Here is a 15,946-nt window from a genome sequence, read left to right as displayed (position 1 = left end):
GCTTAGACCTCAGAGAATGTTGTTATTTCGTCCCTGCTCCACTGCCACGTTGGCTGTCAATACAGTTTGCCCGAAGATGGTGTCAATGCGGGGCGTGAGATGGCTCCATGCACCTCCATTGAAGGGCCCTTCTCGGCACCAGGCCGGAACGATGGACCTATTTGGCTTCTAGTGCTCAAACTCCTTTCGTGCACTGTTAGATCTGGCCAGCTGCGGTACCGTGACAGTGGGACAGTCATTATGGTCTGGACGGGCCGAGGAGCTGTAACAGAGTAAAGAGGTTGACGTTTCCCACTGGGGTGAGACCATTGGGAAGGAAAGAAGTTGAATTGTCCAGAAAGTTGAATCGAACTTGTCGGCACTATTGTAGCTATAGATGATCTCCTGGATTGCTCCACTCGCGGTCAAACAACCGCAGTTGGGGAATAACACCGGAAGCAGCATCTAACACACATCGGCAAAGGGCATGTACTAGTGAGTTTGTATACAGAGTATCTCGCCAGCTACGACTAGCATTTATTGCACCAGGAAAGAGCACGGATATCACAACATCGCCTCCTCGGCTACAACGGCCTTGACTTTCATCCCCCAGCCGTCTCTCCCCCCGATCCAGTTCTTCCTCTTGCCTACCTTGTGAATCTTGCGAACATCCCGCTCCAGTTCGGACTTCAACTGCGTCGGGTCATACGCCACTTTCTGCACAAAGACCTTCAGCTCAATGCCCGTCTTATTTCCATGTTTGCCCAGGTTGCTGGCCCATCGTGCCTCGGTTGTGATGCGCGGCCGGGCCGGGTCAATGATCCCAATGGGATAGAGTCGGGCGAGCACCAGTCCGAGCTTCCCCAAGTATCGGATCCACCAGACCTCCTCCGGTGTCAGCAGTTCCCGCAACCGGGACTTGAAATCTTTCTCCCGCGGGGGCAGTTCCCCGCCATATCGCTCCTGCAGCATCAACGCCAGGCGAGCGCGGTCCGAGTGGGGGATACCGTGAGTGGAGGCGAGGAGACCGGCGCTGGTGCTGTACAGTGCGGCAGTCGACGACGACTCCTTTGACATGGCGGCGTGCACAAACAATGAATTGGCAAAGGCCTGGATCAGGGTCCCGCGGATCGATGGGGGGAAAGTCCTCTCTTCGGTGCGTGCGGGGATGGCGCCAAACATCAGAAAGGCGATCACCTGGGCGGAGGGCCGGGCAAACGCGGTGGTCGCTACCTCCAGCGGATCCTGCTGTCGAACAAAGGGAGGAATCTCGCGGAAGAGAAGACCCTCGCGAACGCCGCCCTGGCAGAAGTGCGCTTCTTTGATGCCATATGGCACCGCTTTGGCCAATACATTGACCAGGAATGCGACCGAGGGGACCTGTTCACGACGGCGATCGGAGACTCGGAAGATGTCCCGGGCGGTCCGAGCGACCTTTTTGAGAACCTCGGTGTTCTCAAAGTCCTCCTTGGGAGCGGAGTAGCCATTGATGATGGAGATAGGGTAATACTGCCCGCGAACCTGATGCAGGTAAAGCAGGAGGTATCCCCAGCCACGAAATCCTCCCCCGGACAGATAGAGGGGGAAGCCTCCCTCGGTCCGAGCCTTTTCCACCAGCCTATCAGGAATCTCGAGCTGCTCCAGGGCCATGCGGAAATTGCTCTCCATCTCGCGGCGGAATGCCTCCTCCGCCCGATGTGCCTCGTCTGGACTCTTCCCCTTCCGCAGTTGATTGAGTTTGTGTGTCAAAGCGGCGGCTCCGTAGGGGAAACTAAATGAGCCCTTGGGGCTGATGTGGACGTTGCCTGCATGCGAGACGATCCAAGTCATCTGCATGCTCCCTCCCCCCAGATCGATGGCCAGTCCTTCAATGTCGGAGAAGCTGCTGGCAATCCCCCACGCACCAATTATTCCTTCAACTTCTTTGGGCAGGGTCTCCACCGAGACGTTGGTGGCGCGTCGGATGGCATCGACAAACTCGTTTGCATTGAGCGCGGTGCGGGTGGCTTCGGTCGCAATGATGCGGATGTTCTCCGGGGGGACACCGATCTGAGCACACGTAATCTGAAAGCGAACGATCGCACCGACTACCGATTTGATAACATGCTTAGGGATGGGGATTTGACAACCGCTGTCATCGTCAAACTGGGCGTCGTAGACGGAGATGTTGACCCGTCGCATGTAGACGGTCGGCAGGATGCGCGCGGTCGGGGACGAGAGGTCGGAGACGGAGCATCGTATTCCATTACTGACAGGATCAGCAGGTGAGGATGTTAGGTCAGAAAAAAAATGTGGGATAACAATGATGCTCACCTTCCCAGGTCAACTACAGCTTGGAGATGTCGTCGCTTCGCAGAAGGTTGAATCAGCGTGGAGTCAGGAAGGAGGAGGGGCTGGGAGACTGAGGGCCGGTCGGGAAATCGATCACCACCGCCCATAATAATAATGGTGATATGGCCCCTAGAGATCAGGTAGCTTCACTAGGCGACCACAGCCACTATGCTATCGACAAATAGAGGGAGATAGAGGGAGAGAAGTGTCCAGACGTCTCAACACGAAGGATTCATGTCCTTGTGGTTGCTGATGATGGCCTGCAACACGTCCTGACGTCAGCCATTTTGTGTGTGTCCCGTCTGAGAGCCGCAGTAGTGGGAGTTGCTTTCGTTGTTGCAGCTCCGTAAGACCACTCGATGTCAAGCAATACGCATCAGATCTAACAAGGCCCTCAGTTGTCGCCCACGTTAGAGTGATTGGGTATGGTTATTGATGAGCGACTCCATTCTGTTGGTGGGGAGATATATATTGGCGGCGGGAGGATGCCGTAGAGGCGTAGCGCATAACAGATCGGACTCTCTCTCTCTTCCGTATACTGAGTACATCCGAGAGATGGTTTGGACTAGTCAAGACAGTTGATCCCATTCTATGCTGGCAATATTCAAGGTACTCCATAGCGCATATAAATAAAGCATATCTTCAAGAAGTTCTCTACATGAAAAGACTAGGACCACATTCGTAGACTTGGCCAATTACTTGATAGAACGAGCGAGAGAGTCGCCTGTACGGAGTATTGACTAATGAGATCCACAGGCCAAGGAATGAATGCATCGTTGATGTAACCTATGAATTCTTGGGATGAGACACATCTTACCAAGTGCTGTCCTATGCTCTGTATAATTAATGTATACGAAGGAATAAAAGCAGACCGGTGGGCACGTGACCAAAAAGGATCCCCGTTCCCAAGCCACGCCACCGACGGCATCCCTCGTCTTGGCTCTCTCTATTTGAGCCTGAATGAAGATCTTCTAGGATGATTAAGTAGGCACTCGTCCCGGTCTCTCTGTTTTCACCGACCGGACCCGGCCCGGGAGACAGCCGGCCAAGTGGACCCGTAGCCTTTTCAGCCTACACACGGTATCTCGGAATATGACTATCGATGAGACTCTATTCGGATCACAGGCAGAAGGTGATACCAGAACATGTACTGAAGGCTCGTCGGGAGAATATGCAATGGCCGATGATACGACGCCGGACGGTCTCGGTCGGCAGATTTGAACGCCGTCCGTGATAGATATACCCGAGATTAGCGATAGCCAAGTCTTCACGGTGACAAAGATACTGAGGTATTATGTCGGTTCATCGTCAAACCTGCCATTCAGTCAGTATTCCCCGTGGATATCCCCATAGATGTTCCTTTTCCATGCGGGGTTTTCATGACTCCATGGAGTACTCCAGATATCATGCCAGGTTTCAACTCCTTGTGCAACTTCTAACTCGGTTCATAATGTCTTGCCCCAGGATCCTGGAGTAGTACTTGTTACGCGATCAAAATCCCTCAATGGTCTTCGTGGATGCGGAGTGCCCGGAGAACATGTTCCAGAAATCCCAGATCATCATGGCCAGAGGCAAAGATGATGTCGAAAACAGTTGTTGTGCCCATTGCTGGCCAATCCGAGGCGGATTTATCATCCGTGGATGGTGATGCTGCTCCACTGCGCAGTGGAGCACAGGGGAGGATCTGCTCGACAATCTCACTGGCGCACAAAAATTTCAAGTGTGTGTGGAATTCCGTGCAGATGGCTAGCATCGGACTCTAATACGTAATGTCCATGACTGACAGCGATCAATCAATTCAAGCAGAGAGAACTTCTCCGTAGGCGTATGGAGACAACCCGAGATCCATCAACCCTAGGTACCAAAGAGTGCCAAGCGCGAAAAAAAAGGCCCCAAAAAAAGAGAAAAAAAAAAAAAAAGAGGAGCACTCGGTTAGTCTGGATTTCTTCTAGAAGATCAGGCTCCTCCCCGTTTTATCTTCTCCAGGTTCTCCCTCATTGTGGAATTCCCTTTCCCTTGACCTTCCTGTTGTCATCCTACAGAGTATCGCCATGGCCGTCTCAAGGGATCTCGAGGCTCCTACCGTCGTTAACGACCCAACCGCTGATGATGCTGTGGTTGAAAAGAAGGAATATGCTGATGGGACGCCGGCAAATGACCCGTTTGGAAATGAAGAATGCGGAGAGGTCAAATATCGTGTCATGTCGTGGTGGTAAGCTTCGTTCCTATGCTTGTTCATTTCATTCCCTCGGCTAACATGGTGCAGGCAATGTGGAACATGTAAGGCTTCTACCATTTGTCCCTACATCGTATCAAAAACCTAACAAGAGATAGTAATGGTTGCTGAGAATATTTCCCTGGGGATTCTGTCTCTGTCGTCAGCCGTGGCGACGCTGGGAATCGTCCCGTAAGTGTGCCGATAACAGCCTCAGCATCGACGTTCCTAACCACGGCCACACAGAGCGGTAATTCTGCTGCTCGGATTGTCCGCAATCTCATGGTATACAGGCTACATCATGGGCCAGTTTAAACTCCGCTTTCCCCAGATCCATTCCATGGGGGATGCCGGCGAGCTGCTGATGGGCCGCTTCGGACGCGAGCTATTCGGCATCGGTCAGCTTTTGTTTCTGATCTTCCTCATGGCCAGTCACATCCTCACCTTCTCCGTGGTCTTCAACACCATTACCAACCACGGAACCTGTACCATTGTCTTTGGCGTGGTTGGGTTGGTGGTCAGTTTCATCGGAGCCTTGCCGCGCACGATGGGGAAAGTGTACTGGATGTCTATGGCGTGTACGTATCCTTTCTCGGCTATTGATTCGCAGCCGACTGACAATTGTACAGCCTGCATCAGTATTGTGACGGCGACCGTGGTGACTATGATTGCGATTGGAGTGCAAGCCCCAGATCACGTTCACGTGAATGTGACCACCAAGGTTTCTTTCCAGGATGCCTTCCTTGCTGTGACCAACATCATCTTCGCCTACAGTACGCGCTTTTGACTTCTGTTCATTTCTTTTCCAGTAGCTAATTCCGCTCTAGTTGCTCACGTCGCCTTCTTCGGGTTCATCTCGGAAATGCATGACCCCAGGGACTTCCCCAAATCCCTGACGATGCTGCAGGTGGTGGACACCAGCTTGTACATCGTGACTGCGATGGTCATCTACCGCTATGCGGGTCCCGACGTAGCCTCGCCCGCTCTGTCATCCGCTGGGCCTCTGATGAAGAAGGTGGCCTACGGTCTGGCGATTCCCACCGTGGTGATTGCCGGTGTCGTGTTCGGCCATGTGGCCTGCAAGTATATCTATGTGCGCATCTTCCGAGGATCCGCCCATATGCATCAGAACAGTTTCCTGGCTATTGGGTCATGGGTGGCCATCGCGTTGGGCGTCTGGGTTGTCGCCTGGGTGATTGCAGAGTCGATTCCAGTGTTCAACGAGCTGCTGAGTTTGATTGTATGGTCCATTCTCCTCTAACTTTGGCTATTGCTAACGACGCCACAGAGCTCCTTGTTTGGAAGTTGGTTCAGCTGTAAGTCACCTATCAACGCTCGGCGAGGTGTTGGGTTGGAGTGATACTAACTTGGATAGACGGCTTGCCCGCCATCTTTTGGCTTGTGATGAACAAGGGCCGGTGGTTCTCAACCCGCTCCAAGATCTGTTTGACTATTGTCAACTTCTTCATCCTGGCGTTCGCTTGTGCTCTGGTATGTTCACCTACTCTTGTCTTTCCACCAAGTAGCTGACAACGACTAGTGCGGCATGGGTCTTTACGTCTCGGGTAAATCGATTCATGACAGTTCATCCAAGGCAAGCTGGACTTGCAAGAACAACGCTACCTAGACGGTTGATTCGAAGGGATGCGATAGATGGCGCAGGGATATGAATAGAGCGTGAATTAGATATTGCAGGCCATGAAGAATCTGTATATAGATGTCCTAGGATTTGAGCATATAGACGACAACTCGAACATGCATACTCCAACTTCTCTGCCTCGCTCAGCCCATCAGGTATTCTTGACGAGGTCCATACCCGACTTGCATATTCAGAAGCAATGCTCATGAGCATGTATAACAGGAGGGTGATCAGCAAGTTCCCCCGTGAATCCGCACGGAACCAAAGGATTCCCAACCAACCGGAAGCTTCACGCAACTCTGGTCCGAGGCCTTGGAAATGCGAACGCCTTCGCAATTTCTACCCTTGTAGAAGCTGGCGGTGGCCTTTTGGAAGTCGAGTTTAGCCCCCTTGATCTTGTAGTTGCCGCTCATGTTGGTACAGCCGCAGGAGGTGATCTTGCCGACGGTACTGCCACTGCAGGAGGCGCTGGTGTAGGGATAGACGATGGTAGCACTGGCTGAGGCCAGGAGAGTGGCGATTGCAAGGAATTTCATTGTGACAGTCGTTCGTGGACAGGTGTGGGATGTTTTAGAGCTTGGGAGGATGAGTGAGGTTGTTGAATGGACATTCCCGAGGGGATATACTCTCTTTTTATATTCTGATCTTGAACGATATCAGGCCACTCTGCGAGTCAAACAGGAAGGATGTCACCTGCGCATTTGAGATATCTCAAAGAGGCATGTTGATCTGCCTCGTATTTCTGCACGCCAAGTGAAGCGATATGTTGAACACGAAATCTCATGCGGAGATGCGTCAAATCATCCCACCGCGATGTAACACTGTCAGCAATAAGTGAGGAGCTGTTGCTCAGTATTCCATACTGATTGGTGATCTCTGGACTGAACTGTGCTCGCCAACCTACGACATTGTACGAGTGTAAGATCGTATTCGGAGTATTGCCCCTGTTTGGAAGACTCAATGCAAGGAGGTCGTTTCTTGGATTAATAGGAAACGCTCCTCCCTTCAGTTCATCGGAGGACTGTACTCTACAGTGCCGCACAAGGGTGTAAGATTTATGCCCATTGCGGAATGAACACAGGATGTGCCACGGACAGTCTGTCCGACGAAAGGTTTCCTGACAGTGTGTCTTCTGTGTCCTTGGCATGGCCGTCCTCCGCTTCTATTTGGTTGACATGGGCGATGAAAGACCGACAGTAAAGCATCATTTTAGACGGCTAAGGGAGTCAGTCCTTTGCGTTGGCAGAGAACCTACCCACAGCTGCCAATTTAAGCGGCTGAACCAGCGAATATTTTCCTGCCAGATGAAAATGAGTGTCTACAGGTCAGTTGTCTAGACGATGCACGCAAGTCTTCAAATATTCAAGGTATTGCGATTAATATTTAACACAGCCACGGGATATACACTTGCCGGTGAGGTCCATCCAGCTCACAGACACACAGGATAACGAACGACAGGCGGAGTAACGCCAGAAGAAGTAACGAATGACGACAATTCTGAAAATCCAGCAATTGTGGCTAACAAGGAGACCCGGTAGTCAGGATGCGCTTCGCCTCCTGGGCATAAGTGCATCCGTTGTTGACGTTGGCGTCCGAAAAACCGGCGGACCACATCATGACGCCTCCGAAGGCCGGGTTGTCCTTGTACTCGGCCACGAGGGAGGCCAGAGCGCTGGGCTGGAGATAGTACTGCGCACCACTAGACGTTCCCGTCGCGCCCAGCGGCGAAGCAGGGACGCCGATAAAGATCTTCGCGTTGGCGGAGGGGGTGTTGGCCAGGTTGGAGACCCATTGGTCGTAGTTGATGGGACCGTTGACGGAGCAGCCGGGGTTGTTGTAGAATTGCACCCAGAGATAGTCAAACTGCGCCTTGGTGACAATGACCTGCATGTTGGGCTCGGGGATCGGACACTGTGGCGCACCGGTGATGTAGTACTGGTTGGAAGGATCCGAAGCAAAGTTGGAGCGCAGCTTGTTGATCAGGTACTGGTAGTATTCGTTTCCGGAGTAGCTCTCAATGTCAAAGTCCCAGCCGTTGACAAAAGTGCTTCCAAAGGGTCGGGGCACATTTCCATTGCCTTGGGTATTGCCGTAGGCCTCCCAAAGGTTTTGGCCGATCGTCTCGGCCTCGGCCTGGGAGGAAAGAGAATAGGCGCCGACGGCGCCTCCGAGAGACAGAATGACCTTCACGCCCCTGGATTGGCAGGTCTTGATGGCAGAGGCCAGAGCATCGCAGTTCTGGGGCTGTCCAGAGGGAGAAATATAGCAGGACTGGCCGATGGTGCCGGAGGCAATGGTGTTGCCATTTCCGTACTGATACAGGAAGGACAGGACTATGATATCGATGCCAGAGGTCGACGTGCAGTAGGACGCCAGGTCATTGTTCTCGACGGTGCCACCGCCGTTCTGGCCCCAGTACACAACGTTCTGGGCACCGGACGCGCGAGAAGATAGCTGATGGGGCAGAGCAGATGCGGCAGCAGCCATCAGGCTGAGGGCACTGAGCAATGTGGTAAAATACATGGTGCAAATGGAATGCGCGAGGACCCGGGACACAAGGAGCGACAGAAAGTGAATAAAATTTCAAAGAATGGCAAGAAGAGAAAGGACAGATTCGTCAAGAATCTCGAGGGCGAAAGGACTGTGTGAGCTGCAATGATCATGACCAACAGCTGCGAAGGAGGCCTTTTTTATATCCCATTTCCAACCATGCCTTCTCCTGTGGCTTTCCAACAGCACTATCACCAGACATACATCCGAGCAGCACCCTTGGATGCTCCATCTCCGTTGTCTGCATGCGATGGTAACTTCATGAAGTAGGATAATGTGCGTACAGCGTTGCACCTGGCGTTGGAACTGCTAGAGGAAGGCATCGCTGAAACGCTCTAAACACGCACCAGTCCCCGTGAAAGAACCATTCAAGGGAATCCCATAGGAATGCCATAGACAGGGCCGAGCCTGAGTCGACGGCGACGGCGATCGGCGACGACGATGTAACTGTGATGGCTGTTGATTGATTAAGCTCATGCAACGTGCGGTGGGCGTGACTTGGCCGAACGACTTGACTAGTATCCCAGACATCATATACCGCGCTAGATCTTGCTCCGACCGGCTCGGAGACACGGAATAGATATGGTAAGGGTCACCACCTATTGTGACGCTGCAATCTCCGCGCGGACAAGGCCGTCTGGGATGGAAGACTCTGATACGTCTGTTCTCGCTGCAGATAGATAATATCCGGCTTGACACTAAGGAAGAGACGATACAGAAAAGCCGACTAGCAAGTGCCGGTGCTTCAGAACCAGCAAGGATATTGGTCTGCATTAATTAAAAGCCGGGGAGAGTTACATTGTCGTCGAGGCTTGACACAAGGGCTGAAGTTTAACCATGCATGTTCCTGAGCCATGCACAAGCAGATTCCTAATCCGTGCATTCAGTAACCACTAGGACATAAAGTCAAGAGCATGGAATACTTAGTAAAAGGGGCTTCCGCAGTATCGCCGTGGTGGCATATACATGTTGGCGACTGAATGTGCTTGCGACCGGCGAACCACGTGTCTTCAGTTCCAACCACTGGGGCAGTTCTTGTTGTCTATAACCCAGAGGCCACTCAGAATTGATTCCTGAGAATACTTTCTATCCATCCATGAAAACAAGGCCGAGGTTTGCCGCCAAATGGCTGTGCTATTGCCGGAACACGGAAGATCCGGCAACTTCCGAACTTCGGCTGTCATTTCTGTCGTCTCTTTGCTGGGCTCTTCTTCGTTCATTGTCGACTCTCGGCGCATCACGTAGAACCTCAAAAACCCCGAATAGGCAATTTGTGGACCGAGGCTATCCGGGAGCAGCCAATCGACCCGCGCGATGGCATCTGGACAAAAGCCACACCCTCACCGACTCGCGCGTCTTCAGGGGGACGCACTCGAAGATGGTGCCTTTCCAGGAAGATAAATAATTCGGCTTCAGCCTTCGTGGTGCGCGTTTTATCCACCTGAGCAGTCGGATCTCAAGCATCATGCGGGTCCTTTAGAGTACAGAACCAGTTCCATTCCGAGGAACAACCACGCCGAAGCCGATTGGGAGCCTCTGATCCACGCGCTAAGCCAGCCTGCAATGCTGTCAAAACACGAGTATGACATTCGGGAGCTTCCACCGGATGACCGCATTCGGTTCAGTGTGAAGTACAGGAACGCTCTCTATGTTGTAAGCAAGGCAGCCATCTGGGCCTTTTATTTCTACTTTCTCATGCGCTTGCTTCTGGTCATCACAGCACCGGAGCAGACCTGGCAGATATGGCTGATGCTTCTTGTCGAGTATATCTTCGCCCGTAAGCCATTGACATATCAGACGCCGCGTGCGATATCTGGACGGCAACTGACTTCAGGCCAGGTATGCCTTGGAATGATCAGCTCCTCACGGTAGCAGCAGGCCGATCACTGCAAAGCCGCCCCCGAGACCGACTGCGACTCCATGGCAGCGACCATCTGCCTCGGGTCGACGTCCTGGTTCCCTGCTGCGGAGAGCCGACGGATGTAGTTCTGGACACGGTCCGGGCAGCCTGCACTATGGACTATCCCGTCACTCATTTCCGGGTCCTTCTGCTGGACGATGGGGCCTCTCCTGCGCTGCGTGACGCCGTTGCAGGGCTACGCTCCCAATGGCCGCACCTGTCTTACCACACGCGCGGGCAGCACTCCGGCCGTGTCTTTGCCAAAGCCGGAAATCTCAACTACGCGCTCTTCTCCTTGCAGAACGAGGTTCAGCCCGAGTTTTGTGCCGTTTTGGATGCTGACTGCATGCCCACCCCCGACTTTCTGCGAGCCACGCTGCCTCATCTGCTGAAGGATCCGCAGGCTGCTCTGCTCACGACGAGGCAATACTACTATAATCTGCCCGATGGTGACCCTCTGCAACAGTCTCGTGTGCACTTCTACACCTGCCACAATTCCGAGCTCGACCGCATGGGCGCTGCCATCGACGCAGGGTCTGGGGCCGTCTTTCGGCGGAAGGCGATCGTCGATGTGGGCGGCTATCCCACCTTTTCCTTCTCAGAAGATTGGCAGCTCTCGTTGATGTTGCAGGGCCTAGGGTATCGCACGATGCAGGTGCTGGAACCGTTGCAGTTGGGGTTGGTACCGTCGTCGCTGGAGGGGCATATCGCACAGCGAAACCGATGGCAGATTGGCCACTCCCAACAGCCATCCGTGTTGTTCTCCTCAAACCACGGCATTCCCCGACCTCTGCAGTGGAGTATTGCTTTCAATGGCTTGTCCATCGTCATGGGGCTGGTTGGGTACATGGTAGGGTTCGCGGCAGTTCCCGTTCTCTGCGCTTCCGGTCGTCTGATTCCCGCCGCATCGCCCTTGTTGGTTCAGATTCAGGTACTTTTGGCGGTTTTGCACATCGCCTTGACATGGCTACATGGATTGATCCAATCGGCCCACGCGGGCTTTCGCATTGGGCCATTCGCCCACCTGGAGAACAGCTGGCTTGCAAGCAGTAAGTAATTGCCTCGGACAGCCTGACTCTTGTAAACGGCGCTAATAACCCTCAGCCCATATCTTTGCGATCATTCGATTCCACTGCGTCTCGAGCAAACCAAAGGGTTCCTTTGTCACGGGGAGTAGTGCGAACTCGTGGAACCGCCTCACTGAACTGCCGATCTACAAGAAGCTCCGCAAGGATTTGCTAGATAACGGACTTGTATACAGCCTCTTCTTGTATGTTGCGACTCTAGGCACGTTTCTGCTGGCATTCTATGCAGCCGTCAGCAGCAATTACGCCCCTGGCGCGACGCCTACTCACAACCGATTGATCACGGAACTGCTCACCACGGTGGCGTGGCCGCCTATGCTGCATATTGGCTACCTCACTGTCAGCAATCTGTGGGTTCCAGTCGGTTATCTGCTTCGTCGTCCGGAGTATCCCGAACGGAGATCCATGATGGCAGTCAGCGACCGGGGTATCTTCTTTCCCCAGGCGGATGTCCAGATGAAACTCCTTCACCAGAGTCGTCCTCCACTGGGGTCCTACAAACATTATGTCCTGGTACCCTTTGTGTTGGTTGCCATTCTTGTCGCGGCAACCGTGCTGTGAGTCTTTGGATATAGTACTTGATAGCACAGACCGAGGGCGCGAAGGAACGGATCAAGAAGGTTCTGCTCCCAGTAATGCAATTGTCGGACCAGGTAACAGCCAGCAATTGCGTATACGGTCTTCTTATGTATTGAACCCCGATGAGTGATGCTTCGTATGATACACTACGAGCAGATCCCAACAAAATAAGACATCGCATCTACTATCGTGGAGATAAAGAAGAGGAACGCAATCACTAATTACAATTGAAGTCATGAATGCTGGGAATGGTCAGACCCTGTCAGACAGTAAGACTTCATTTTCATCACTCTTCCGACTCCAGACCCCCAGAGCGTCAATATAAGCCTTGACAGTCTTCCAACCAATAGAGTAGAAAAGAAGGCTCCACAGAGCGATACTGTACCCCAGGATCTGCAGGAGACTAATGGGGGTATGCCAGAGAACCACCGAGATAGCAATGAGTAGAATATTCTTGGGAATGCTGATCAGCGTCATCGCTAAACCGGACGTTTTGCCGATCTTCATGGTCAGCAAGGACAACATCTGTTTCTCATCAGATTAACTCACCAGGAGAAAGATGGAGACATTAAGCATGAAGCCCATCACGGCACTCAGTGACAGGACTGTCCACCCAGCCTGCGCAACTGAACTCCACTCGAACGAAGCGTATTCGGTCTGCCAGGCCACCAGCGAGGTCATGACAGCACACGCCGGCGCAAAGTAGTACAGACTGACCAGCGGGTCCATCTTCTGGCCACTGTCCGACAGAAGAATCTGGACCATGACGAGTCGATTTGCGTCGAAGACTAAACTGGCGAACTGGAAACCGAACCCTAACCAGGAAAACCTGATCTCGCCCGACACAGCCATTGCGACGCTCAGGGTTATGATGAGGATGTTGATGAATGCCCCGATTGAGGGTTTGGCGACCTTCCAGGACCAGCTCGTGATGAGTGTGACAACGGGACCGGCCGCCTAGAATCATTAGCATGTCGCCGTTCGAGGCAGGCAGACAGTCACGTACCTTGAGCATCTGGATAAAGGAGATGTTCAGGTAGAGATAGACCACATTGCTGCAGACTAGAGTCCCGCAGTATAATAGTGCAATGGGGAGTATTGTCCGACAGTACATCCGCGCATCCATGGGCATACTCCTCCGGCCATCAAGCAATCTCGTCGTCCGCGCAAGGACTTGGGTGACAATGGTCGCAAAGACCGAGTGCCAGCATGTTAGAATAATAGCTACGGAGAATCAGCAACTGATCAGAGGCTCAAAGGCTCGGTGTTCAAGACTCACGGTAGTCTGAGACAAGTCAGCTTAGCATATATGGGATGTAGGAACAGTCAACGTACGAAAGTCTGTGGAGTTGATGATCCATTTATTCAGTAGAATGGTGGCATTGGACCAGAATATCCAGGATAAGACATCCAGGACCAGCTGCCAGTTCGACTTATTGTCGCCATAAAGATCATGAACTGCCATGGAAGCGATGACGCTCCATGGACAATCTGCAGGATGATTGACGACTACTGTGTGCACAATAGAAGTCAATCTCGTCTCGCCACGGGCAGGCTTATATACATCTCCATTGGCCTACCCTTGGCAAACTGCTACGTTATTACTCAACTCTTGAAAGCGAGATCCACATTCCTGGAAGAAAAAAGAGTCGAGAGAGCACAGCGGAGAGGGCTATTGCCAAATGCGGGAGTGCCCCGAGATGGAGTGCAACCCTACAAAGTAGGATGACAACGATGTCTTGGCGGGACATTGATGTCAATTTCAATGAATAATGAAGTTAAGGTTGTTTGATCTAGTATTTTCAGCGTGCAATTGTATTCGAGGCGATACGGAATAGGATCAAATATCTACACGTTGAGACGGCGGCAGATACAACATAGCCATAGCATATCTATGACAACCACACCGAGTCTAGGACTGTCAAGAATAAGTACAGCAGGTGAGAAGGGTCTTTTGAGCTCAAAAACTAGCAGGTAGGACTAGGATATCCGCATTCGGAATCAACTGTCATGTGGGTTACCACCTTAGCAAAGGCCAGCAGCATGGTATCTTCGGGAGATGCCGTCTTACATTTAAAGCCATTGCTTCTCCCCGTTCATGGGACGGTATGGCATCCCAAATACAATGGCTGTCTCACTGGCAGCAAATGTGCGCCCTGATGCTGAAAAGGCCATCGAACCGCTGAAGCCATGGCCATTCAGTTGGTGGTTCAAGTCTCCACTGAATCTTAGAGAAAATGTGGAACAGGAAGGCAACAATGGGTACGTTCATGCTCCTTCAATTGTGGCGTAGACTGACCAAGACCTCGAAGCTCACAAGCCCGCCTGGCGATATGGACCATAGTAAACATTGTCTCTACAGTCGCAATTGTAAGCGCAACATCTTGACCAACCCTGAAATCTACTGACCCGTGCAAGATATTCACCAACAAGTCCATTTTCGTCAACGAGTCCTTCGGCAACTGTCAGATCGCCTTTGCATCTTACCACTTTTTTGTAACCGGGTTCACCCTCTGGATGGCATCACGTCCTTGGTGCGGTGTCTTCACTGCGAAGGGAGTGCCAGTATATCAGACTCTGCACTTGGCTGTACTCATGTGTCTCCAGGTGATACTGCAGAATCTCTCTCTAGCTTATTCTTCAGTCATCTTCCACCAACTCGTGCGACTGCTTCTGACACCGCTTACCGCGCTCTTGAATTATCTTCTGTATCGTTCAAGGATTCCCACAGCATCCATCATACCTCTGATAATGCTGTGTGCCGGTGTTGGGACCATGTCATACTACGACACATTACCCCGGACAGACGGCAAAATCACAGCGTCTTCGAAGGGTGCGGTGTTTGCCTTCACCGGCGTCGTTGCCAGTGCGTTATATACAGCATTCGTTGGACGCTATCACCGGAAATTCGAAATCAGCAGTGTTCAACTCCTATTGAATCAAGCTCCACTGAGCGCGGCGATGCTTCTGTGCGTTGTCCCTTTTGCTGAGACGTTGCCAGCCACTGCTGGCCTCTCGACATCATTATACGTCTCTATCATGGCAGTAAGACTTCCTTCCCCAGACCCCTCCTTCTGCATTTTCTTGCTCAAGTGTTAAAGATGGCTGACTCGGTCTTCAGAGCGGTATCCTTGCATGTCTGGTGAATCTCTCACAATTCATCATCATAGATTCGGTTGGCCCTGTCAGCAGCACTGTCATTGGACACTTGAAAACCTGTATCATTGTCGGGTTGGGATGGGCCCTGAGCGATCGGCCAATTTCGAGGGGATGCCTCGTCGGTATCCTAATGGCCCTGACAGGAATGACCTTGTAAGTGTGAACTTGCCCAGACCGAACGCTTTCAGACGAAAGGCAAGCTAATCTATGTGCTTTGAAATCAGATACATGCGTATAGTGCTTGGCAGCCGCTGAAGAGCTGTGATTCATGTGCGAATTGTTCGAATGCGGCAGTTGATATGCCTGACGAAACCGTTGCAACGTACGAGGTGGTCACTCTCCTTGAGTGCCTGTCCTAAACAAGGTATTATTACATCATATTCATAGCAATGCCTGCAATACAATCAAGGTAGAATTGTCACACAAACCAAGACTACTCCCAACTATCTGACCTCTAAAGTAGCGTAGCACTCATGCTACTATATGAGCATTGATGCAGTGAATTGCTT

General features: G+C 52.1%; 8 protein-coding genes across 8 annotated transcripts; 4 read left to right on the top strand and 4 right to left on the bottom strand.

Moving 5' to 3' along the window:
- Window positions 1-163: 163 nt before the first annotated feature.
- AFUA_8G00730 (putative transcription regulator (RTG2)) lies at window positions 164-2,964 on the bottom strand. Its single transcript, XM_742039.2, has 2 exons — window positions 2,293-2,964; window positions 164-2,227 (listed from the first exon to the last, which is right to left on the bottom strand). Exons 1-2 carry the CDS (start codon window positions 2,415-2,417, stop codon window positions 544-546), a joined length of 1,809 nt encoding a protein of 602 aa, XP_747132.1. The 5' UTR covers window positions 2,418-2,964; the 3' UTR covers window positions 164-543.
- Window positions 2,965-4,570: 1,606 nt separating this feature from the next.
- AFUA_8G00720 (uncharacterized protein) lies at window positions 4,571-6,377 on the top strand. The gene is made up of 8 exons (XM_077805252.1): window positions 4,571-4,590; window positions 4,645-4,717; window positions 4,772-5,103; window positions 5,155-5,298; window positions 5,353-5,765; window positions 5,814-5,841; window positions 5,901-6,016; window positions 6,066-6,377. Exons 2-8 carry the CDS (start codon window positions 4,647-4,649, stop codon window positions 6,150-6,152), a joined length of 1,191 nt encoding a protein of 396 aa, XP_077661380.1. The 5' UTR covers window positions 4,571-4,590; window positions 4,645-4,646; the 3' UTR covers window positions 6,153-6,377.
- A 17-nt stretch (window positions 6,378-6,394) lies between these two features.
- Window positions 6,395-6,700, bottom strand: AFUA_8G00710 (putative secreted antimicrobial peptide; the record flags this gene model as incomplete). Its single annotated transcript, XM_742041.2, has 1 exon — window positions 6,395-6,700. The coding sequence occupies one exon, from the start codon at window positions 6,698-6,700 to the stop codon at window positions 6,395-6,397; it is 306 nt and encodes a 101-aa protein (XP_747134.2).
- An 817-nt stretch (window positions 6,701-7,517) lies between these two features.
- Window positions 7,518-8,687, bottom strand: chi2 (glycoside hydrolase family 18 protein; the record flags this gene model as incomplete). Its single annotated transcript, XM_742042.2, has 1 exon — window positions 7,518-8,687. The coding sequence occupies one exon, from the start codon at window positions 8,685-8,687 to the stop codon at window positions 7,683-7,685; it is 1,005 nt and encodes a 334-aa protein (XP_747135.1). The 3' UTR covers window positions 7,518-7,682.
- A 12-nt stretch (window positions 8,688-8,699) lies between these two features.
- On the top strand, window positions 8,700-8,979 carry AFUA_8G00690 (uncharacterized protein; the record flags this gene model as incomplete). Its single annotated transcript, XM_742043.1, has 2 exons — window positions 8,700-8,809; window positions 8,901-8,979. 2 exons carry the CDS (start codon window positions 8,700-8,702, stop codon window positions 8,977-8,979), a joined length of 189 nt encoding a protein of 62 aa, XP_747136.1.
- Window positions 8,980-10,040: 1,061 nt separating this feature from the next.
- AFUA_8G00680 (glycosyltransferase family 2 protein) lies at window positions 10,041-12,260 on the top strand (the record flags this gene model as incomplete). The annotated part of the gene is made up of 3 exons (XM_742044.2): window positions 10,041-10,491; window positions 10,554-11,663; window positions 11,719-12,260. The coding sequence occupies exons 1-3, from the start codon at window positions 10,278-10,280 to the stop codon at window positions 12,258-12,260; spliced, it is 1,866 nt and encodes a 621-aa protein (XP_747137.1). The 5' UTR covers window positions 10,041-10,277.
- A 270-nt stretch (window positions 12,261-12,530) lies between these two features.
- Window positions 12,531-13,743, bottom strand: AFUA_8G00670 (uncharacterized protein; the record flags this gene model as incomplete). The annotated part of the gene is made up of 4 exons (XM_742045.2): window positions 12,531-12,779; window positions 12,828-13,235; window positions 13,285-13,502; window positions 13,614-13,743. 4 exons carry the CDS (start codon window positions 13,741-13,743, stop codon window positions 12,531-12,533), a joined length of 1,005 nt encoding a protein of 334 aa, XP_747138.2.
- Window positions 13,744-14,795: 1,052 nt separating this feature from the next.
- On the top strand, window positions 14,796-15,796 carry AFUA_8G00660 (putative solute transporter; the record flags this gene model as incomplete). Its single annotated transcript, XM_742046.1, has 3 exons — window positions 14,796-15,323; window positions 15,400-15,590; window positions 15,676-15,796. 3 exons carry the CDS (start codon window positions 14,796-14,798, stop codon window positions 15,794-15,796), a joined length of 840 nt encoding a protein of 279 aa, XP_747139.1.
- Between the last annotated feature and the right edge of the window lie 150 nt (window positions 15,797-15,946).

The sequence above is a fragment of the Aspergillus fumigatus genome, chromosome 8 (assembly GCF_000002655.1).
Source record: "Aspergillus fumigatus Af293 chromosome 8, whole genome shotgun sequence".
NCBI classification, from domain to species: Eukaryota; Fungi; Ascomycota; class Eurotiomycetes; order Eurotiales; family Aspergillaceae; genus Aspergillus; species Aspergillus fumigatus.
The sequence above is the reverse complement of the archived record's forward strand: the minus strand, read 5'-3'. Positions and strand labels throughout refer to the sequence as shown.